This window comes from Anneissia japonica, unplaced genomic scaffold, assembly GCF_011630105.1.
Source record: "Anneissia japonica isolate Jap-2015-1 unplaced genomic scaffold, ASM1163010v1 scaffold1889_len2455224_cov183, whole genome shotgun sequence".
NCBI lineage: Eukaryota > Metazoa > Echinodermata > Crinoidea > Comatulida > Comatulidae > Anneissia > Anneissia japonica.
In genome coordinates this window covers 2,272,318-2,297,019 of record NW_022752980.1, presented here as the reverse complement: position 1 = coordinate 2,297,019, position 24,702 = coordinate 2,272,318, and the positions used below count along the sequence as shown (strand labels likewise).

At 34.2% G+C, this 24,702-nt stretch overlaps 2 protein-coding genes across 3 annotated transcripts; both read right to left on the bottom strand.

Annotated features, from left to right (window-relative positions):
* Positions 1 to 489: 489 nt before the first annotated feature.
* LOC117122552 (monocarboxylate transporter 13-like) lies at positions 490 to 19,841 on the bottom strand. 2 transcript variants are annotated; one of them, XM_033268154.1, is made up of 6 exons: positions 19,422 to 19,841; positions 6,827 to 7,123; positions 5,420 to 5,730; positions 4,424 to 4,649; positions 3,016 to 3,159; positions 490 to 2,502 (listed from the first exon to the last, which is right to left on the bottom strand). In XM_033268154.1, exons 1-6 carry the CDS (start codon positions 19,561 to 19,563, stop codon positions 2,306 to 2,308), a joined length of 1,317 nt encoding a protein of 438 aa, XP_033124045.1. In that variant the 5' UTR covers positions 19,564 to 19,841; the 3' UTR covers positions 490 to 2,305. The 2 variants fall into 2 exon arrangements, with proteins under 2 accessions (XP_033124045.1, XP_033124046.1); XM_033268155.1 differs by lacking the exon at positions 19,422 to 19,841 and adding an exon at positions 10,215 to 10,631.
* Positions 19,842 to 22,431: 2,590 nt separating this feature from the next.
* On the bottom strand, positions 22,432 to 24,224 carry LOC117122551 (nucleoside diphosphate-linked moiety X motif 17-like). The gene is made up of 3 exons (XM_033268153.1): positions 24,110 to 24,224; positions 22,977 to 23,212; positions 22,432 to 22,761 (listed from the first exon to the last, which is right to left on the bottom strand). The coding sequence occupies exons 2-3, from the start codon at positions 23,195 to 23,197 to the stop codon at positions 22,593 to 22,595; spliced, it is 390 nt and encodes a 129-aa protein (XP_033124044.1). The 5' UTR covers positions 23,198 to 23,212; positions 24,110 to 24,224; the 3' UTR covers positions 22,432 to 22,592.
* Between the last annotated feature and the right edge of the window lie 478 nt (positions 24,225 to 24,702).

Sequence of the window (24,702 nt, the reverse complement as noted above, 5' to 3'; positions counted from 1 at the left end):
CATGTATCCTGTGGAACAAGGATGTGGATATTGGCACAGTCGACCGTGCGCCAAATAGTTATGACCGTGCCGATAGATATCATTTAGCTATTGGGCATGGTCGTTCAACCGCATAAAGTTTTTGCGCAATGTCGACCGACCGTGTTTCTTTTTATATCATCACTGTCGGTTAAATAATAATCTTAGCTCAGCTGTGGTAGTGGTGTGTTAGGCCTGAGCAACTTTCGCTGTTATTTTCCTTTTTTATTACCATATATAAAGATAAGATAAACTGATTGATTGTTGATAACGGAATATAAGAAACTATATACATTTTCAATTAGGCCTACAATATAATTTCGGATGGTCAATATGGATTTATTAAAATATCGTTACAACTGCCACTTCCATTCTTCAGGCCACCCACACAACCACTAGTTCATGCCACTGTCTATGTTGTATTATAGGCCTAAAATACCATAGGTAAACAAGACATTACAAATGAACGAATAGAATTGAAATGGTCGAAAATGACACATTTATTTTATTTGTCGATACCAATAAGAAAATTAATATTTATTTATGATAATATTTTATCACACACTCACGAACCGATACAATTATCAATTGCATATTATTGTAACGTACCCGACCAAATGGATTCCTGCATTTAATACTAGTTATCAAAAGATTCAAAGGTCAAGACTATTTGATTTTTGATGGCAGCAATTATTAACAGAATTATAAGAAATTTACAATAATTTACAATTTATTATATATATAATATATAATATTTAAAGATATACTGCCAGGTAAATCTAATAAACTATAATGAAATGCTCATTTTATATATTATTTCAATATATTACCAGCATATAACTAAAAAATATTTCCAGAAAGACTTAAAGTTTTCGTGATACAAATGACAACACATATTTTAATTAGTAAATGCGATAAAACAAGGAAGATCTCGATAAATTATTGGTTTCAATAAAAAAAATAAAAAAATAAAATAAATTGAAACATAAGCGTTAGGAAGAATCACATCACAGATACTGTTATTGTCATATCCTTTATAAAAGTTCATAAATGAGGTAATATTATTGTATAATATAAGTATAGACAGAGTAGCTTAGAATTAAATCTCACAAGATTACTAGAATTGTGACTGCGAATAGATAATATATCCAAAGTCAAATACGACACCTTAAAGCGACTTAAATTAGGAGCTTAATTACAGCTTAAAACTCATAATGGAAGCAACTACTTTCCAGATTAGTGAAATTATAAATCAATTTAGAAGGTTCGATTGAAAATAAAAATTGTACCATGAAGCAAATAATAATTTCTTCTGTAGAGACTTGGTAAAAATTCTAAAAGTCGCAAGAAATACGTTTGTGAAGAACATGCGTTAAAAAAGAGAAAAGTATGACCTTTGGTTCAACAATTCTAAGTTACAGCTCAGGAAAACTCCTTTTTCTCAAAACTGGTCTAATAATTGTGGGGATCCTGTTAATGATTTGTTTGCTGAAAACAGATAACTTCTTTCATGTAATGAAGGCGTTATGTTGAAACATCGAGTTGGAACAAATTTCACTGCTTTCACTCAAAGACTTATGAATAGGAAATAAAAGACCTGCCGTAGCAACTACTTTAATATGCATGTTGGTGAAAGGTATGAAAAACAATTAACCCTGACTCTGAAAGGGTAACTTGTACTAATATTTGTAAAAATCAATTACTGTATCATTTTCCAAGTTACATTATGCGTAATTCTGTACTTATCGGTGTATCTGAATTTATTAGTAATCGCTTACAGAAAGTTCAGCAGTACGGATATGATCTCAAACCCTCTTGTGAGAACACATTACATCTTTACTAAATGCCACTCTTTCTCCTGTTAAAAAATGGTTGTTAAAATAACCATCGTAGTTTTACAGTATCTAATCCGCTAAAGTTCCTTCACGTGCAATCCTTTTGGTCAACGTTCTTTTTTCTGTTCAATTATAATGCCCACATTTTTTGTTCGACAGTTCTCATAGTTTTTTCATTCAAATTCATATATTTATGAAAATATTTTATTTTCGATTAGCCTATTGTACACTGGCGCCTAGATGCATTTAATGAATTCATTTGATGAATTGGTGCTAAATAAATTTTTTGATATTATCAGATTTTGAATCTGCATCTGATCTTTCCAACCCCATTGTACTTATATTTTGTTCGATCAAAGCAGGATTTTTGGCATTTAAAGATGTTAGCAAGATCACCACCAAAACAGCATGCATCAGAGGTGACTTTGTAAGAAGATTTGTGAATCAAAATATCACACTGCAGTGGCATTTTCTGTGTTTTCCACGGGAACTATACCGCTCGGAACGGAGACGTATTTGTTGGAATCGGTGGAACTGCAGCAGCGCATATATGTATACATGACGAAATAACAGAGGGCAGCCATAAACCAGAATGCAGCACAGATTAAGATAGAGATGTCGAAGATTCCAGTGGCATCAAACGCTTTTCCTTTAAAGAAAAAAGTAAGCATGAAACTATACCATAAAAATAAATGAATATTAATACATTATATCGTTGATAACTATCAAAAAAACGTAACATGTAATTGGTTGTTTAAAGTACTGGTGGTGGAGGCAGGGGTACCACAACGTAAGCCTACAGTCGCCTCTGGTTCGAACGGCAAGCTTGCCTCTAGTTATGGTGATATCAAGTCTTCTCGGATAAGGACTATAAACCGTAGGCACACCATAATTGGCTCATGTGCGCTTTAAAGTAACCAGTACATTTTTTTAGTATGGGTTACCTCGGTGTACTGGTACAACCTTATTGCGGACAGACGAGAGTAATTGGTACGGGTTTACCGGGTACTTCAGACACGAAGAAAAGCAAGTTACTGTACCAGCTATTCCACACATCGACCGCTCTTTGAGACTTAGGTATAAAGAGCTATATAAATCCAACTACAAGACTACAAAATGTAGTCGGTCTAAATCAAAATCGCCAAAGTTAATGAAAGCTTACCAAAGGCATAAGGAGCAAATAAGGCTGCTAACCCAATGGAGACAGTCAGGTAGCCGACAGCTTCCGAGTTTCTGACGATGCCAAATATCTCTACGGCCACCGAGTAAATCAGAGACCAATGAATTCCCATTGGAATACCAGAAACTTTGAAGTAAAAGATATACAAACAATTAATAATGATTTAGAAGAAAAACAACAACAACAACAATAATAATAATAATAATAATAATAATAATAATAATAATCATAATAATGAATGATGGTGATGAAGATAATGACGCTGATAAAGATGATTATAATAATAGTAATAGAAACAACAACAGGCGTTCAATCGCAATCCTTTCATATTAAAGTACATGTGTACTATGTTAAACATGGACGTTACACAGGTTAAAAGTAACATTAATACAGTTATAACAATAATATTAATTACCATAAAAATAACAGTAACAATAAAGAAAAGGAATATGTTTCCTATATAAATATTTTAATTGGGGTTATAAACATGAAAATCAATAAATTAATTTCAATAGCATGTTTTGTAATATACAAATCATTGATTAAGGAATAAGGCCGGGGAAAATGAAATACTGTATGACATTAAATTTCAAAACTGAAGCCAAGACACAAACATTAAAAAAACGTTGAGCACAGTATATCATGAGAAGTTTACAGATACTATTATAACATTATGTATACAATATGATATTTAGGTATTTTATAGACTGTCTCTTATACACATCTAGATGGGTATAAGAGACAGCATATATATAGGCCTATATATATATATATATGATTACTGTTATTTGAACATGCGTAATTTATGTTAAATAACATTTTTTTTTATCATTTACTATGTTAAGTATATAAAGAGCATTTAATCAACAGCATTTAGCCTTCAAAAGGAATGAAACCAACAATAAGGATGAGTAAGAAACAATAACATTAAGAAAGAAAGGTAAATTATTTACTATAGATGTTAAGTATAAAAAGTTAGAGAGAAATAATTAACAGTATTTAGCCTTCACAAAAAATGAAACCCCAATAAGGATGAGTAAGAAACAATAACAATACCAAATACTATTGATTATAATAACAACAACAACAACAACAACAACAACAATAATAATAATAATAATAATAATAATAACAACAACAACCACAACAACAACAACAACAATAATAATAATAATAATAATGTTACTGACAATGATAATGATATTAATAATAACAAAATTTCAATCACAGTCCTTCCTCATTGAGGTAAAATAGATTAAAGTGGCTTTGGTGTTTAACTTTTAAAGGAATGCCAAATTGTACGTTAGACATTAGGCTATAACTTAACACAATGTTTTAATGCTAAAATTCGCAATCACTTAATAAGGAAAATATTGATGTGAATGCTTACTGATAACATAGACTATAAACATAGCGTTTGAGTCTATGAACAATAACATGACGGTTATCCCAGTTCCCAGGAGACACGTCAGACACATGGCAACGACGCGGGGAAACGGAAGCTTGTCCCCGACAACGATGCACAGGAATCGACCAATCAGCTGACCTCCAGCCGATATTGCTACCATATGTGAGGCAAGCTTTGGTTCGATCTTTAAACTTTCGGCAAGACTAACCTATGGCGGAAAAATGTGGTTAGCAGGTATTTCACCTTAATCTACTTTCTCGTAATAAATGTTTAATAATGTTTTAACATTAAATTCCAGCTTGTACATAAAAATACCCTAAGTATAGTCCTTTATTCTAAGACATATGTAAAGCAAAATTTTGTCATAAAGGCAGAAGTACATAATGTTACTAGAAACATTGTGAATTGTAACGTTTAATCGTATAATTTTCTATTGGATAATTGTTTTGGTTTTCAAGTGCTTTTGTATTATTTTTTATGGTAAGCATAAAATCACAACTCAGATCATGCAATCTTGTAAGAATAAAATGCAATGTTCAAATACTTTAATTTTAACCATGATAACAATTCACTAAACATCATGTAGATACAAGAGCAGCCAGGGGTGACGCCAGTGAGGGGAAGCCACCCCACCCCCATTTCGTAGGGGCAGGGAACATTTAGTTGTTCCCTGGTCGGGGAGATCATTTAGGTATTTTATAGATTGTTAGACTAAAATCAAAGCACCACCACTGGAGCAGACAAACTAATTTCTGCAACAGACCAATTGGACTATCGGTGGCCATTAGGGCAAAAATACACTTAATTCACCGTAAAAACAAATCCATCTTAAAGAAAAGTACATCCGCCATTGGAGTTATAGGTAAGAAAGACACAATGTTTTACAAATTGGTTTTTATTCTGGGAATATATGGCAAGTATCTTAACCACCACGTCTAGGCCTGCCGCTCCCCTCTAATAAAATAAATGATTACTTACCAGATATATAAGGTTAAACATAGCAGCACATGTGGAAAAGATTATTGCAAAGTTGAAGAGCCAATGCTCCGGCAATTTTAGGATCCAGAGGTATTTCATGAATTTATTTCTACGCTTTTCAAGGGATTCTTCATTTTCTTTATCATCTAAGGATTGACTATTGATGGCCTCTGCTACTGGTGGCGGTGGATCGAATGGTACACAACAAAGAACACCAACCAACAAGATAACAATACTGAAAATGCGAAGTGTCATTCGCCAACCGTAATCTGTGAAACAGATGCTGAATATAGGCCCCAGTGACAGCATACCTAAAGATTTCAATAATATCACACGTTGATATAAATAAATTATGAATAGTTGTGAATAGTTTATGTTAAACAATATAAAGTTAATACAATGTTGCCGCAACGTTTGAAATGTTGTTATGGTGAAATATTACGTAATAAATAGTATTTACGGTTCTTCAAGAAATATGTTTCGAAAACCAAACTGCAACGATATTAAAAGTGTTGTCTAAACATGTTAGAGTTACAGCAATTTATTATCATTATTACTACTGTATATGATTTTACTTTATGTTGAGTTTAAATGAATCTGAAAAGTACAAACAGAATAATATGTTTTAAGTGTTTTGGAATCAAGATTGTTGAAGCACGTGAAGTTATTTAATAAGCCAGTTGTATTTTTGTGTGAGTTTGTATTTGTGTGTGTATGTATTTATGTGTCTGTGTGTATGTATATGTGTGTATGTTTGTATATATATATATATATATATATGTATATATATATGTATATGTGTATGTATTTATGTACGTTTGTGTGTATTTATGTATATTTGTGTATGTGTGTATGTTTATGTATTTGTATGTATATTGATATTTATATTACTGTTTTGCTGCTTTTGTATTGTGTTGTCGAATTATGAATGAATAAAAAACAAATATTAAAAGTGTTAGCTTGGTGCTTCTCATGGTCAATCTCAGAGAATAGGTTCAAATATTCAAAAATGCCAATATTTCTTTACAAGATTAAACTCATTCCCACTAAGACCCATATTATGAGAGATGGGGCATAGAGTGACTGGGAAGTAAAATTTCATATTTCAAAAAAGGTGTTTTTTCTCTCTTCATGTATTATTAAATATTGTATGTATGACAATAAAGGTTAATAAACTAGGCATAATTGCTTTAATTGGTTAAGTGCAGGATTTACCCATTTGTTAAATCGTTATGATTCAGGTCAACGATTTTGCGAAACTCATTGAAAAAAAAATCTGGATCCAATAATTATAATGCTATGATTGATGTTTTTGATTGTAGAAAATTGCTTGTAGAAAGATGTTTCCTACTTCATATTGTTTATGAAGGCCTAAGTGGTATAAAAACATTATTCATGCGGGCTCACCTATTGCTGTTCCTGACACAGCCAGCGAGGTCGCCCTAGAACAGTGTTTATGAGGGAAGTAGCAACTCAACAGATTCATCAACGGGTTGTAGACGAAGTTTCCGCCGATGCCAAAGATGATGCCGAACGTAAAGAACAATGTCATTATATTTGTTGCAAACGACGTGAGCATAATTCCAGCTGCACTTAGTACGACTCCAACCAGAGCAACTTTACGATGACTAGTCAACTCGTAGAGAAAGCAAGAAAGTGGCGACATTGAACACACTGTTGCCGTTGAAATAGATCCAACCCATCCTACAACAAATATAAAACAATTAGTATTTACATGAATGTTATCCTCTGTTAATTGATTTTCTATTGACATCTTACTATAATATTTATTTACAAAATAAGATTAATAGCATAACATAATTCTTGCTTGTCCAATAATCGAAGAACTGTTCCATGTAAGAATGAATTACATACCTTTCTAAACAGTAATTGTATATTATTAACTTAACATATTTGTAATTTTGGCACTAAATACATTACATTCAGGATTCCTGTTTTAATTCATTTACATGTTTTGTGGACAAATAAAAATTCCCAACATTCATTTCATTTATAAAAAAAAAAAGAAAATCAGTTCTAATATTTTGAATATCTAGTTGGAATTTTACGGTACCCTCGATTTTGTAATGGTCTCCTATTATAGGCCGACGTGTCTGCATATATAATTATAACGTACAAAGAGTAACTGTATAGTATATTTTATTTAAAGTTTTCATTTAATTAAACATGTTACGTGGTTTATAAAAACGGAGATTTTCGTAAGTATTGTATTTGAACTCAATATTATGAATTCTAGTATACTTGTGAGTATTGATCATTCAGCAATTTGGCTAAGTTCCATTTTATTGGCAGTTGAGTTAAGTCAATTTTACGATAACTTCCGTTCTGATTTATAGGTAGGTTGGTGCCCAGTAGCTAAAACTGTTTAAAATCTAAGTTAAAGTGCAGAATTTACTGAATCCCAGTTAACTGGACTTGAGGTGAAACATTCGACTAGAATGGTTGAAATTAAACTAAGTTTGGAAGTGAATGTAAGTACGATCCTTCCTATTTTTTTACAACGATTTACTAAAGATCGTTGAAATATGGGACATTGAAGAAAGAACGTAAACAAAAACGATGTCAGCTGCAGCATCATGAGAAAGTTTTATTTTGAAATAAATGAGCACCAACAACTAAAAAATTAGTTTCGATGCACTCTTTTCAAAATACGTGAAATAAGGCTCACATCAAGTGAGCGAGGTTGTAACAAACACACTTGAAGACTTTCAGCTGATTGATCAGACAGCTTGAAACACGATACTGAAAGAAGCCAAAATAATTAGTGCTGGACTAGACAGCGAGCTTTATGCAAACATGTGATCAGTGAGTAATCAAAGAATTGTTTATAAACAAAAACATTGCAAAACGTACCGTAGGCCTATAGTACTTTAACGACTAGTTACTTTTAATCTACTTTTAGTTTTTGTTTATATAAACAATTACTGAATTGGTTGAGTGCTGCCAGTGTAGCATACAATAAATGTTCAATTCATTTTAAACAATTCATCAATTTTTCAACATTTATTTCAGAACGTAGTCGAAGAGATGTGTTAAATGAAAAGACAGGTGACCGACAACAATGAGATAGTAACATCATTGTTTAAAAAAGAAAGTTAGCCCCAATGGAATTAATGTAAAGTGTAAACAAAAATGGAAATTGTACTTTGGATTATACTGTACAGTTTTGAATGTTGCTTTTTAGACTCCGGAATACAAGTGTAGAATCCCATGGCTCTAAAGATATTAGAGTATCTAAAAGACTTCGACAAGATAATACGTGTTTTCAAAGGTGTTTTTTCCCCTTTTTTCTTTTTTTTTTCTAAAAACAAAACAAAACCAAAGACTACAAGAAATATTAATTAGACATCGGAAATAACAGAAAATTAGATTAGTATTAAAAGTTGCCGCACTTCACGGGAGCAGTTCCTAAAATTATGTAATATACCAAGTGCCAATCTGCAGATTTTAATGTGTTACTAAGTTTCAGACAAGACAGACCTCTGGTAATCTGTGATATAGAGGGAATGGTATCTTTGGATTGTGGCGACAGGAAAATGTTGGAAGCCATGTAGACCTACAGAGGGCCAATAAAAAATACCAATGTTTGTAATTAAGGGTAGGCCAATGCAGGTATTACGTACACAGGTATAGAGGCCTACATCCCTACGATAATACATTGTTTGTTGCCAACGTTATCAAAAAAATGTGGCATGCCTATCTAGACTAAATATTTGCCTTTAGTTTAAAAGTTATCGGCTACACAGTCTGCACTCTAAAGACATACCAAGCTTATTCGATTGATTCAATGATAATATACATAGACCAACATCTCTATTTTAAGTAACTTTTAGATCTCACTAACGGAAGATTCTTCATCCAAGTGTTGAAGACTGATATACATCTAAATACATGGAAACATTGCGATTATCTTCCATGGTATATTATTGGAGGACTGAAAGCAATTCAAAAGTAAATACACGTAGGCCTTCACCACATTGTAGATTTGGTACCGGTAGTAGGCCTAAGCCTGTAGCCTTATCAGCACTGATGAACAAGTTACCAATTTTAGAATATTATATACAGTACGTAAACTAGTTTACAAGCCTGTCAGTGACGTAACCTTGATAATGGTCTAAATCTCCAAGTTCTCCCACATTCGACAATTTTTTTTTCATTGTACGTTGTTTTTATATTTTAAAGTGTATCCAGGGATGGCGCCAGGGGGGGGGGTGCGGGCGGAGGGGCGAAACCTCACGTCGAAGAGCTGCCCCCCCCCCCCCGTCGGCGAAAAAAACCACAATTCATCGGGAGGAAAAAAAAATTATATGTATTTTCTACATATTAGTAGACTTTAAAATCGATTAAATACCGGTAAGCCTTTGAAACCCATATGAAAGTCATGCTCTCATGAATAATTTTCATCCGAAAATTTTCGGGGCCCTCGCCCCTGGACCACTTTCGGAACCTTCTAATCGAAGCTCGACCACGCCCACTTTGCTTTCGTCGGGGAAATCTGACCACTCGTCGGGGGCATCGGCCCCGCCCCTATGTATACAGGCCTATCGGTGAGAGTAAGTCATGGATAAATACCCTGTTGGAGATGCGTGTCGCAAAATCAAAAACTGTGATCACATTAATTACATCTTATAATTAGGCCTATGCATACGAATTGTTAGTAGCAATGATGTTCTGTCATTAAGGGTGACAAGATTGATAATCAACATGATGTAGACCCAACCTTCAATTAGCACTATACTCTAATAATTAATAATTAAATGAAAGCATAACCAACCTATTGACGTGGATGTTGCATTAAATTCTTTCTGCAACGCCACCAGAATCACACTAACCGTGTGAATGACACCGATGATACACACATTGATAATGAAAACTGAGAAAGCAATAGTCCACCCACGTTTGTTTTGTATACCCATTGCTTAGAATTTCGTGTTCTCTTTCCAAACTTGGTTAAATCAATTACAGAACTACCGCATGTTCCAACCAACCAGCAGATGGTGAAAAAAAAAAAAACTAAATGCGAGTGCCTTTCCAAACAAATTGAAACGCTGCGATGTTACCAGTAGGTTTTGCACAAAAATACAAGAATACAGTATGCATAAAATCCACAGATTCAGGTGATATGGACTTCGAATGACGCTTCTAATCTTTTCCTGTCAATTTTAACTAATTGTTGAGAGGTGACGTTGAGGGCAACTGAACATTGACATGATTATTCATGAGAGCATGACTTTTATACAAAAAATCACTTTGTTTACAACAGAGGGCGGATATTAAGTCCAATCAATTAGCACGCTTAGTTCAAACAATGCCACTTAATATTTTTAAAATTTGTTTATTGACAAGGAGAGAAAAATATGGCTTAGGACAAGATCGAATGTATTTGCTATCAACACTTAAGCCAAACTAACATAAACTTTGTTTGTTGTGACATGGGATGGCTTAGGTAATATTTACAGTGTCTTACTTTTTATACTTTAGTACAAACTTACATTAATTAAAACAATAATAAACAAGCATTCTATGAGATATTAAGGATAATAAAAAAATATATACTCGGGTAACTTACAAGGAAAGTATTTCGTCCTTGTGACGCAGATTCTTTTAACATTAATTAAGCCTACAAAACTCGTGAAAAAAAAATTGTACAGGCAAATGTAAGTAAATATCTCACAGGGTCATTATTTCAGTTTGTATACGGGCGTTCAGGTGGTATCGTAGATGCCGTAGCAGCAGGCGCTCAGTAAGGGTGAAGTGAACCGATGTAACCACTGGGTTCTTTTAAAGTGCCGCTAGCTAGATGTTTACACTGTATCTCTGGGTTTACAAAATTCGCTTCCAAAATACGGTAGTCATTATAATACTTTCACACAACAGCGGTGGCGCCAGAAATTTACCGACAAAGGGTTCGACATGTCCGACGGAGGTGTCCAAACCAGGGACCGACAAAGTCGCGCCTCGGTCGACGGCCTGGAATAAAAAAAAATCCCCGGTAGTGTTCACGGGGAGACTTTTTATGGCTTAGTATGGTCCAAAATGTGCTGTTAGACAACATTGGGGAATGTCAATCAAAATAACGTTATTTTGATAGGCATATTATTATTTTTAATTTTTGATCAGCCAATCCCTAGTCATGCGACGGTGGGGAGGGGGGAGCGAAGGGGTGCTCACACAAGCCTAGTTAAATGTAGGCCTCCTTCGATCCGCATAAATTGTGTGCCAAATTTTATCTAGTTTAAGTGATGTAATGTTTTGTAATTCATGTTTTAAACGTTTAAGAGTGTTGTTTTGAATTTTTTTACTTTTTTATTGTTGTTATTTTGCTCTGGCTCGAGTACCGTATTGATAATATTTGCTTTGTATGTAAATATTAAGAGGGCCTCTTTGCGTTACTTAGTTCGCAAGGGCTACCATCGTGAAAGAAAATTTATTTCATTTAATTAATACAGCAATCGATGGTAATACATTTCTTAAGTAGGCCTAACTATTGTTGAATGTCTATAAATATTAACAAGTCACATCGCATCCTGTTTTGTGTAGTCAGACCACCACAACCAAGGTCATTGTTTATTCGTTTAGTTTTTCTACTTTTACAGTACTGTACCTTCTATAAAAATCCTGTACAATTACGTGGTTCATATTCCCGTACAGTTATACAGGTTATATAGCGCGTCATATTTCAGAAGGTATTAACGCCAGGTCCCCATACCCCGTCCAAGTTTTTTTTTTTTTTTTTTTTTTTTTTCTTTTTTAAGAATAACACGCGCAAGAGAGGGGCAGACCCCAATGAGAGAAAAAAAAACAAAAAAACAAAAAGCATAAAAACATTTAAAAAAAACCATGAAGACATAAAACACGAGAACACAGACGTCACCAATAAATTGGAAGTATTGAGCCTTTGAGAATTTATTCCTGCTGGAGTGCCAGCACCTCCCCATCAAAGCCCAAGAGCTAAATTAAAATCTTTAGTAACGGAGGGTCGGTCAATGTGGGTTCATCTTTGTCGTGCAAAAAGGCTGAAAAAAAGGAAATTATTGCGAGTTTAGAGATTGTTTAAAATCATTAAATGGCTGCGGCCAATTGCAGAGAGAAGGAAATTGTTTTCAGCCGATTTTAATAATTATTGCACTTACAATTGTGGGGAACAACAATGCCCGTCTCAAATGGGAAAGAGAGTTTAGGAAAGTGTAGGCATCAGGAATGAGGCTGGTAGTGGTGCACTCTATGGGGACCGTTGATGAATGAGGAACATTCGAAGCTCCGAGAACGAAATCGCAACGGACGGAGTCAGGAGTCCTATCTTCATGGTATCAGACATTATTTGATAATATTATTTTTGTGCCAAGTATATCTCCCTTGGCCCAGTGAAAGTTTGTAGAAATTAAGAACATGAACCGGGAGGTTCTCTCCATTATCATTAACTTTGTATGATCCAAATTGAGTTATTTTTTCTTTAATTTACTAATTATTTCAAACAATTCGTTCCATATTTTACTGTAAGGGGTTTAAGTATCAAATTTTAAAGGGAAATTCCAGAGGAGTTCACGGAATATGGCCCACCGAAGCGTTTACTTGAGAGGTTTAAACAGTTTAGGGAATTTAATCTAATTGTTGCGATTTCCTAATGCTTATTAATTGCTTAATCACACCCAAGAAGTGACTAATTATTTATAGCATGGATAGACTATTAGACTAACTGAACAATGAATCAGTTGATCAGAGCTTGGCGTCACACTCGAGAGGGCGGAAGTGGGGGAGGGGGAAGCCATGGTCCCGAGCATAGTTAGTTATCATGATAGCTGAGATGCAAGAGAGATTTCACCCTTTCATACCCCTCAGGGTGTTTCGCTTCACTAGGTTATCTTCTTACAAACATGCTTTCGCTGAGCGCTTCTTCATGACCAGGGCCTCCAAATTTTACGCATGACTTCACTGCATATTATTTATTGAGATGATCTCATGACTAATCATAAGCATCCTTATTAACAATATCGCATATAAACTTGTAAACAAAATTGTTTATTGTTGTTCTCAAATGAGAATTTATTATCAATTAGTCAATTAGACACAGGAAAATATCTCCAATTGAATACATAAACAATACCAATTATAATATATATTTTTATATAGGCCTATTATAAACTGTACGATTAGTACTTGTGTTGCAATTATTACGTTTCGTATTTTTTCATTCTCTAGATTCAAGCCGTGGCTTCCAATCGGGAAGAAATAGTAATTGTGAATTCAATGGTGGTATGTAGTACTGTATATCCATTTCATAAAATATCAGGCATCTCCCAGGATAACTTATGTATGACTATAATCATTGAGTACCTGCTATTGAAATATATTTTTGGATTAGATTTCTTTGGCGTGAAATACACAAAATAAACCCACACATTTCCAGTGAGGTCCAGTACTGTATAACTTGCACTTGCAGCCCAGCGGATGCAATTTTGACCAGGGACCAAGGTGATCTGGTAAAGGTGGTCTGCACCATTCAGTACACACACAGGGAGCTTTCGATTTGTGCGACGACGCGACGCTAGAACGGAATCACTCATGCGTGACCGTCATACCTGGGTCCTACGTTCTCTGCATAAGTAGATTTGGCCAAATTGCGTTCCAGAATCTACTCGACGAGGTGACTTTAACGTTCTCGCATGCGCAGATGACTTTTAGTGACGTCATTACGTTCTACGTTTTTCCGTCGTCGTGCAATCGGAAGCTCCCTCGACAGATGTAGCTCATTTTAAATACGATAGGCCTATACTGAATATTTACAGTAATGCGATCGGAGAAAATATGGTTTAAATTTTTTCAAACATAAAAATGCATTCTATTTTAATTTGTGATTAAAAATATGTAATCTTTATTGTAGTTGGGGAAAGCAAGTAATCATTGTCACTCAATATCGCGTTATATTTCATTTTTAAGTTATCTGTTCACGGTACGGGTAGATAATTATATTCAAGCTTCATAATATTATCATATTAGAACAATTTATTAGCACGTGTAAACTATCATAGTATAGGCCTAAATTCTAATTTACGATATTTATAAGGTACTATTTAAAAGCCACAAGCATAGCTCTGAAGAGTTCAATCTAATAAATTTGTAGAATAGAAACCGTTGATGCAACCCTGTATATTGTTATTAGGTCATCTACGATTCGGACCTTCTTTTTGATATCAATAAATGCATTTCATTACTAACGATTATACATTCAAGATAATGTTTTATGGGAGGTCTAGATACAAATTTTCTGAGAGAAAGAATATTTTTTTCGGAGAAAGAAGTGCTCTTTAACAGTTGTGATTTGGAAGAAACATCAACAATTTTTTAGACATGTTCTTGAGTTATTAACCCTAGGGTCGGAAAGAGGTGGACGGAAGAATGCAATGACGAGGAGGTACAGTATCCCGTCTCCTCGGATCTGCAGGGAATGACAACAGGCCCATAACAGTTTTATTCTGTTTTTATATTGCTAGTTTGTAATTCAGTTTAATTGCCGTCTTGGCAAAAGCATCGCTACTGCTCATATCTATTAATTTATAACATATTAAATAAGTTTTAGACATGGAATTATATAGATGACAAGTATTAATACTGGTTATTGTTGTACCTTTGTGCACATTAACACCAATAATGTCGGCTCACCGCCTGTCTTATTGTCCGATAGACTGTGATGAAAATGCGAACAAAAATACTGTAGTGTAGACTTGACATTACGGGATTGCTGTGTTCGCATTCAAACAAAAGGAAAGCTGCATCAAATAAAAAAGTTGCTGGTAGGCCTACGTATGTTTTTCCTATTTTACATTCACAAATCAATAGTAACAGAGACGAAAACCTCCAATAATTTGACAGCAAACATAACAATCATTTCATCTCAAATAAACATTTATTTCTTCCTATACAATAATCAAATATTTCAATAAATAAATACAAATATAAAAGCCAAACATTGGCATAGGCAATAAAACACTTCTCGTCTAATACATAAAAAAAGACAGATAGCTAGGCCTATAAGCATTCTGTACATACACATATAAAAACTAATATTTGTAAAACAATAATAATATAAATAGTAATAATATTAATGTTATTGGTGGATCGTTGTTATGGTGACACTTAACAAGCAGTTCAGTTGTTTTGTTGTGTGTAATAGCAGTAATGGAAAAAAAATAATAGCATATAATATAAATCAAGATAGCCGTTAACACTGTAAAAATATATATAAATCATCAAAGAAAGGTATATACAGTGTTCGAATAAAGGACATGATAATAAATATAAATATAACAGTGTTGACGGTTATCTTGACTTATATTATATTATTATTTGTTTCTAGCCGTACGTATTGTGTAATAGAGTGTATCTGACGTTATTTGAATCTGTTCAACCATTAAGCCTCTATGGTTATAATGGTTATGACGCTCGCCTAGACAACGAGGGGTCGCAGGTTCGAATCCCGAATCCCAAGAAGGAATTTTATTGCACAATTTATTTATTTATTTATTTATTTATTTATTTATTTATTTATTTATTTATTTGTAGGACAACATTATTTGAGAGCTATGCTACAGTTACGCGGTGGCGATTAGCAGAATTAAGTCATGGGCCTAGATGTATTTGTCTTACGCTTACGCTGTACTGTGATAAGATAAGATGGATTTGACAAGGGTTGGCGACAATAGTCTTTCTTTTTCGAGTCCGAAGTCCACATGTAGAACAATCTTCCTCTGACGTCGTTCTTCAGACGTTGTTGGTGAGAAGTTGCTGTCTTTAAGTCTGCCATAAAGACTTGGCTTAGGCACCTCATGGCCTACCTGTAGAATTAACCGGATCTCGTCTTATTTTGATGTTCCGTACATTGTCTCCGTCCTCTGATTAGTTATTTTTAAAATTATAATTAAGGTTTAGCAATACTGCTTCAGTTGGCTTCAGCTTGATTTAGGTTGGGCATGACAGAGGCTCCCTACCCACTGTGGTGTGGGTTCAAAATATGGAAGTGCTGTGGGGTACTAGCGCTTTACATTGGAAAAGGCGGCTCTACACTGTAGATGACAAAACCACAGAATAAAACAACAGATGTGTTTTTTAGGAGATAGCACACGATCTAGACTGTTGAATAATAATCACAAATACTATATAATTTATATAGGCCTAGTAATCATATCAGTCAGCTGACCCGGAAACATTACCATATACCGTACAATACGCTAGAGATAAAATGGTTAATGTAACCATAGAGAAAATGGTGTAACAACGTTATCGCTGAAGGATAGTAGGCCTATTTGCCCCCAGTTAGTTTAGGCCAATATAAAACTAATAATTTCACGTTCTCACCCTCACGATGAAAAAGTTTACTATTTGCTTTTTTTTTCCAAAATACAATCATAAAATAAAAATAATGACGATCTGATAAAGATTGCTGTCTAAATCAAAGAAATGATGGAGACATAAATGACAAATACATTACAAAAACTCATTTTATTTCCCCCCTTTTTTAAAATAAAAATTACTTATTTTTACCAATCTGTTCACAACTCTAATATAGGATAGTAAATAGCAAATATACACCCGCAGCAAAAAGTAATTTCAAATCCCGGTTCAAATCCCGGACGCGAAACTAACAATAAATGTTATTTGGCCTTATCCAATAAGAACGCTATAGGCATCAGAAATTACATCAGTGTGTGGTTTCTCATGAAGGCAATTTCCATAGTTTTCCATAGTGCTGCGATCCCAATTTATCTGGGCAAAACACAAATTCGACCCCAAACCAACTCCTGTCTTCAAACCAAATAACCATCTCTAAAAGGTCAATTATAGGTCTAGGCTTAATACTATCTTTTACGGTATGTGACATAACGGGTTTAATTCGATTTTTCTAATTGAATAAAATTTTCAGTCGTAGAAATAGGCCCCTACAATATTTTATATGGCACCAAAGAAAGAAAATTAGTAGTTTAAATTGATTGAATAGTTTAATTTAACTTATACTTTTGTGTTTCAGGTTTTGGAGTAAAATATTAAAATTAATCTGTCATGCAGAGTAGGTCCACTGATAAGATTGAGATAAATTTAAAACAAACTACAGATACAAGCCACATGATTCAATATTTTGACCATTAAAGTCAGGCTCCGGAGGAAAAAATGATATGTTGTAGAACTGATTTTTCCAAGACAGAAAAAGGGTGTTTGACAAAAAACTAAGGACGGTTAATAAGATACAGATTTTTTAATATTTAAAAACTAGGGGAAAAAGTGGAAAAAAGGTGGTTACGCTCCTGTTCCCCCAGTTTTTAAATATTTAAAAATTTGTATCATCTCATTCACCGTTCTCAGTTTTTCGTCAAACAACGTTTTTGTTCTTAGAAAAATCAGTTCTACAACATATCAAATTGTTTGTTTCCTTTGGAGCCTACTTTTATTAAATCATCATCCGGGATGTACGCTTATAGAGGCCTAGGTAAAATGGCGTTGAAAAGATGGTTCTACAAGTGTGTTAGGGGCTTCTCTGGTACGAAAACGTATTCAGCTCATGAAAACAAATTATTCCTCCATTTTATAAACGTTATATTACAGTATTTCTAAAAATAGAAATACAATAGTACTCTATTTAAAAGTGCCACAATCAGTGAGCCGTTTATCACATCGCAAAGAAATAATATAATGCATAGGCTAATATTAATACAGTAATACGTTAACAAAGCTTTTAATGTAAGAAAGGCAAACATGGGTAGGAACCTGGTTAGTTTGGGGCCCAGTTGGGTTTTGGTGGGTTGGTTTCGGGATTCGGGTTGAATTGGGGTCTAGTTTTTTTTTTATGGCCGAGTTGACATATGGAGGCACAGTTGATTTTGGGACCACATACAGCCCCAGACCAACTCTATCAGACAAACTATTATAGGAACAATCCCACTCAGATCACAATCCAATTGGAACCAAAACCAACTCAGGACCGTAGTGTTTAGTAGATTCAATGTTTAATATGATTTGTTTAAATGTTTAAAACTATAACACATTTGATGCTATTTATTGGTTTACACTTATTAAAGGGCCTATGGACATGACACGTGGCATTGGATGCTAACACTGCTGATAAGTAAAAATATGATTGCATAATCTGATAAAGATAATTAATACCCTCACATTCAGACAGAACGTCGATTTGATATATGATTCGCAGATGTTGACAACATCGAACGAGTCTCGCATCATCGTGCGACTTCTTTAACAATTATAACCATTTCACCTGTCATTGTTACTATTTTAATGCTTTAATTAGTAGTTTTATTTATCTTCAAGTTGTATTTCAGTTCAAATCCAGTTTTCTATTCAAAAAATACAGATATTCTGAGTCTTTGTAGGATGATGTAGGAAGGGGATGTGCAAAGTGAGTGAGGGGAAGCACAGGTGGTGTTAGGTGGTATTCCATTCCAATCATTAAAGATAACTTTATGGTAGTATCAGGATTCAAGATATTTATTGTCCAAAATATGGATATACTTATATATATATATACATATATATATATATACACATATATATATATATATATATATATATATACGTATATATAGGCCTATATATTATATATTATATGCCTACAAATATCGAAAATATAACGAAAATAGCAAAAATTAACCAATTTAAAATATAAAAAAGGTATGACCTATGACTATATACAGTTAATAAATATAGTTAAAAGTGCAACATAAATTTAGACTTTTGATTTGAAGCATCGTATTGCAAAAGTATGAATGAGTTGCGAAATCTGGAGGTACGGCATAGAGTTGAAATGAAATGCAAATGATTGGACGGGTGTATGCATAAAGTAATAATGGAGTTTATGAAGGAATTGCTAGCCTAGAATGATGTCATGATGAAGTGGCCCAGGGTAGCCTCTATATAAATTCTCCATTAGCATTTAATATAAATCGTTATAATAATAACATAATATTATACCCACCTATTGCCGTAGACGTCGCATCGAACTCTTTTTGTAACGTCATCAGAATCATGCTAACCGTGTGAATAACACCAACAATGCCGACATTGAGAACGAAAACACAAACAGCAATAGACCATCCGCGTGTATTTTGTATACCCATTGTTGAGGCAGCCGAAGTTTGTTTACACTGAGATGATTTAGTACTGTAATATTAAGCACCTTGTTCCGACGATCAACCCGCAGGTGAATGATGCGAAACAGTTATAAGCGAATGCTTCTTCTACTAAACAGGTTGAACACTTTTGCTGACTTTATCAGTAGCATGATTTGCTAAAGATACAAAACAAGACAGTGTATGAATACAAGAGAGAGGACAGCAACGGCAACGGCGACTCACACAAATCTCAAATGAACGCTTTCGGTCATTTCTCACCAATAATAAAATAAAATTGGTTACTAATAATCGTTCAAGGCTACACGTTGAGGGCAGATTTCGAAAGTATAAACGCTACTGTCACAGTACACCGTGTCCTGCCCATGAACTCTGGCGGTGACTAAGTTGCGTAAATCAACCACGGAGACAGACGCTAGGTCTATATATTAAATTTTAATAGCGAAAACATATAAATGTGGATCAGTAGGTCTTCATCCTCCAATAATCTAATGAACAGTGATGGCTTCAGACATTTACCAAAAGGGATCCCAACAATCCGACAAGGGGGGGGGGGGGGGGGAGCCNNNAGTCCAAAACCTCCCGGAATAAAAATCCCTGGCGAGTTCATGGGAATTTATTGATTAGGGTGGCCAAAAATTGTGCCTTTTAGGGACTGGCAATCACTTTGTATATTAGACCTATGTTATATTACTAAATATATTTTGTCCCGTACGACAAAGGGGATGGAAACATTCTGATGCCGAAACTGCTAATAACAACTATGATAACTATAATGATAAAATCAGTGGCGTAACGGCATGGGCCCCAGCAAATACATATTTTTTGAATTTTTTTTTTTTACAAACCAATAGGCCTTTTTACAAGCCAAAGTCTGCCGAGTGATTGGGGGCATTTTTATTATCATCACTCTCGCCAGTTTACGTTTTGTTGAAACTTGAAAAAGTTGTGCGAGTACTGTAACCATGAGTAAAAGCATTGACACACATAAGCTTGATACATGTATCTGTCCAAAATATTTATTGATTTTAATTGACTCGTTTTGTTTGGTATTTATTGTCATAGCCTATGTTTATTAGTGATATCTTAGTTAAAATTAAGTATGCTCTTTTAGGTCAAATCACGTACGTTATATGAAATTAGAATTGGAATGTGTAAAAAAGGCATTGTCATAGGAAGCTAAAAATGCCGGAGCAGCCGGGTGCGCTTCGTGGCTCCCCGGCCCCCAGCGTCTGAGAGCCCTAGGGCCCCTGCCCAGGGGCCTCCAGCTCCCTCGTAACGCCACTGGATAAAATGATAATTATGATAAATAATTTATTTATTATTATGGATATATATATAATCAAAGAAGCTGCATAGGCAGAGTGACATGATATAAAATCAAAAACATAAATGGCAACTTTTATATTAAATTCTTTCTGCACACCACGTAGATACTCTGAAAAAACTGTTGTTTATGTTGAGAAAAAACTTTTATAATCTCAAGGTCAGATTTTGCCACCACGTCTTTAAAATGGATCAATTTTTACGTCGCATTTAAAAAAAAAATATCACAAGACCCATCATGGTGCTCTGTCCCAGGCAGGAAACAGCTAGGGCGTTTCCCTGTGTTCCCAAACCCCATTCATTTGATCCCGGCGGTGTATACACCGTGTAGGCCTGACGTCCTCATACCACACTGTTTAGACGAGCAGATCGTGTTCCCGATTGTGTTATAAATAGGTTTTTAAATGAATTGGCCATGTTAAAAAATTAGTACACCCAGCGCGAACTGATCGGCCACAATAAAACAATTTAATTCGTCATAACAAATAATACTTGACCCTTAATAATCCGATAAGGATTATTGAAAGTGAGTTCAGTGTGTGGTTGATTAAATAGATGTATTTAAATTTTCAGATAGCTCAATTCCTATTGTATTCTAGAAACTACTATTGGCAGTCACTACCAGCTTTAACTGAAGTTATTTTTACGAGGGCTTTTAATTGTACTGTACAGTTTAAGTCCTTGATTTATCAAAATATTTAAAAAATGGGATTAACTTAAATTTCACCGATATGCATTAATAATTCTTGATTTATATAGAGGCTGACATTGAAACAAATTTGGGTCCGTCACTTTACATTGTGGTAAACAGGATTGAAATTTTTAAAAAATACTATAGGCCTATATCAACAAGAGTTTGGCACCCTACGCATTTACGCATATAAAGTAAAAATAAATATGGTACTGTAATAATGAATTAATGAATATCTCAAGTTTCTTAATACTCTTTAAATACAATATCTAAAACAAAGGCAGATTCATTTAAAAACCATAATTTTAATTTTTTCATTCGCAAATATTTTACATATAAATATACAGTACATATTGCATTTTATTAAATTTTATCAGCTTGCATATTCATTCGAAATATATATTGTTTTACGCAAAGCGAAATAATAATCTGTTCTCAATTATTTCTAAATTAATTTACAAGAGAATAAGCTCTTAAAAAAACCATACATTGAATAAAAAAAAAAATCAAAAATGCAATTACCATATTTATTTGAATAAACGCCCAGGGGAATATATTGTCGAGAAGACTTTTTGAAGGGGTGCTTATTCAAGGAAGGCGTTTAATTTTTTGGATGTAAAATGGATACCTATATACTCAAATAAATGCCCCTTAATTTCACTTTAAATGTGGGTGGAACTACAAAACATAATTACCATCAAAATGTGTTACTGCATGATCATAAAGACTTATTGATCCCAACCAGGTTAGAAAAAAATTTAATTGTCCTGGAGTAGAACATTAATAGAAAGTGTTTAGAATAATGTTGCTTCATTAGATTTGTTTAGTCATAGGGGGTCGCTTACTTGAGAAAAAAAAATACCTTGAGGGAGGCATTCATGCCAAATGTGGTTCTTCGAGGGGGGGGGGGGCAGTATTATCATAAATTCATAAATTATCAAAGTATTTTCATGAATTAAGAAGATCAAAATAAATAAATAAGAATAAACTATAAATAAAATCAATTGAATGAGTTGCCATTCACTTTACACCACTGCTGAATTGCAAATTTTGTTCCCGTACTGATCCGTTCTACATCTGGACCTGTTGGGGGTGCTGTTGCAAAAAGCATTGATGTCTGCATGGCCTGAATAATTGGCTGGTTTGTGTCTGCTCTTAAAACAACTGACCTGAAAGATAATTATTTTTAAAAAATGCAAATGGACATAGTAATAATAACAATAATAAAGTTATATTCAAATGGCATATATAAGGTTTGTACATTACAACAAGAATATATTTAGCCTTGACATTTAATAGACAAAAATTATAGGCAGTACATGCAATATGTGCTATATAAATGACAATTTATTATTATTATATTATACTATACAAAATAACGTACTGGAATGTTTGAGGTAGATGACAAGGTAACTCCCGCATTGGTTTATTATTGTCAGCTGACATAGCAATCTCACTTAGACAGTCCTCGGACAGCCAAGCAGCTGCGTCTGTTTCGTTCGGATCCAATGCTAACCTTTCTTGCAACTTTAGATGATCTTCGTCCACGATAGCAATTTGGTATATCACCATGTGGTGGCGCTTCGGCAAGCCTTGTGACAGCATAGCAGGGTATACAGACTAAAAATATATTTAAAAAAAATGAAATATAAACAATTTTTTGTGATGAAGTTTGAAAGGTTATGATATTTATATATTCTATTCTAATCATGTTTAGTAATGGTATCATCATCAGGCATCATCACCATTCTCAACCTGCTTTGCTTTCACATTGCACCATTAGGAATTTAAGTAGCTTCACATACTATGATTCCAGATTTATTTGCTTCCAGATTACGCCACTGGGAATACAGAGAACTGCTTGGAATACTGTAGAATGGCATGATTTGATTTGACATGCAAGCAACAGACCGGTTTTAATGACAATCCATTCAGATTGCCGCCCAAAATCGGCAGATGGTGTTGCATTGCCTAGCGGCCACAAGGAGTGTAGTTGGATTTGTCGTATGATAGTCGTGGGTTCTCAGCTTTACTGGCCATTAATTGACTTTGCTTACAGATTGCAACACATGGAATAAAATGGCTTAATTTGCTTTGCCTTCAAAACTTGACCACTGCAGAGTTGCCCAACCTGCTTTGCTTCTAGTCTAATCCACTGGAGTGGTATTTACTTTCAGATTGCTTTTAAACTAAAAATGGACCACTCTCTACTTGCTTGTGGTCTTAATTTAAGCTTAAATTGATTGGAAATATATTTAATTACATGGGTATACGCCACCAAAAACAATGCTTGTGTTCAATGCCTTGTCTTTAGATTCATAGCAAATCATGTGCAACCACCTCTACTAAAAAGAAATATGTGATGTGCCCAAGGACACAAACAAGGGAATAGCCTGCCCAAGGACACAAACAAGGGACTAGCCTCAGATTTGAACCAAATATTTGAAAGCAGAAAGCCTTAGCAGTGCAGCACATAATTTCCGGATATATTATTATTTGCCAAGTATATCAGCATACCTCCCACAAGGCAAGAACTTTGATTGAGATGCAATCTTCTGGTTTGATTCGGAGACCTGTTTCCTCTTCTAATTCTCTCAGCCCTGCTTCTTGTAACTGCAGGAAGAAATAAATATAAACATTTATTTAATATTAAATTTGGTTCTGTGTAATCACAAGCTACATTCAGTCTAATGCATTTATGACCTTTAAAGTTATCAGAATGACTCAGACATAGCTTCATTTTTAATTAATTTTTAGCAAAAAATTTCCACTTTATATACCTTTGTGTTTTATTAATGACATGCCAGTTTTGAATCTTGAATCTTCAAATGCGTATCAGAATTCTTGAATTTATACATTTCTGGTTATTGTTAGGTGATATTATACCAAATATACAAAATCAGCAATTGCTTTTTACATGGCCTTACTTTTAAGTAATTCACATTCACATTCACTGTTGAACAAGTAAATTTCTACATAATAGTAGACGCTTCAAGGGCTTCGCCTCCTTGAACACTTTTAAATGATTATGACGCCTGAAACAAAGACCACAGGAGTGGAAGGGGAGCATTAATATAAGTCACTATTAGGATTTAGCTCCAGTATGATAG

What these genes read in the sequence shown, in the direction of transcription:
- LOC117122552 (XM_033268154.1), bottom strand. Translation starts at nt 19,563, where the DNA reads ATGGGTATACAAAATACACGCGGATGGTCTATTGCTGTTTGTGTTTTC. An exon ending in TGTTTAACCTTATATATCTG is followed by an intron (nt 4,650 to 5,419) that starts GTAAGTAATCAT and finishes TTTCCGCCATAG; the next exon opens with GTTAGTCTTGCCGAAAGTTT. An exon ending in ATTTGCTCCTTATGCCTTTG is followed by an intron (nt 2,503 to 3,015) that starts GTAAGCTTTCAT and finishes TTTTCTTTAAAG; the next exon opens with GAAAAGCGTTTGATGCCACT.
- LOC117122551 (XM_033268153.1), bottom strand. Translation starts at nt 23,197, where the DNA reads ATGCTGTCACAAGGCTTGCCGAAGCGCCACCACATGGTGATATACCAA. An exon ending in CATCTACCTCAAACATTCCA is followed by an intron (nt 22,762 to 22,976) that starts GTACGTTATTTT and finishes ATTATCTTTCAG; the next exon opens with GTCAGTTGTTTTAAGAGCAG.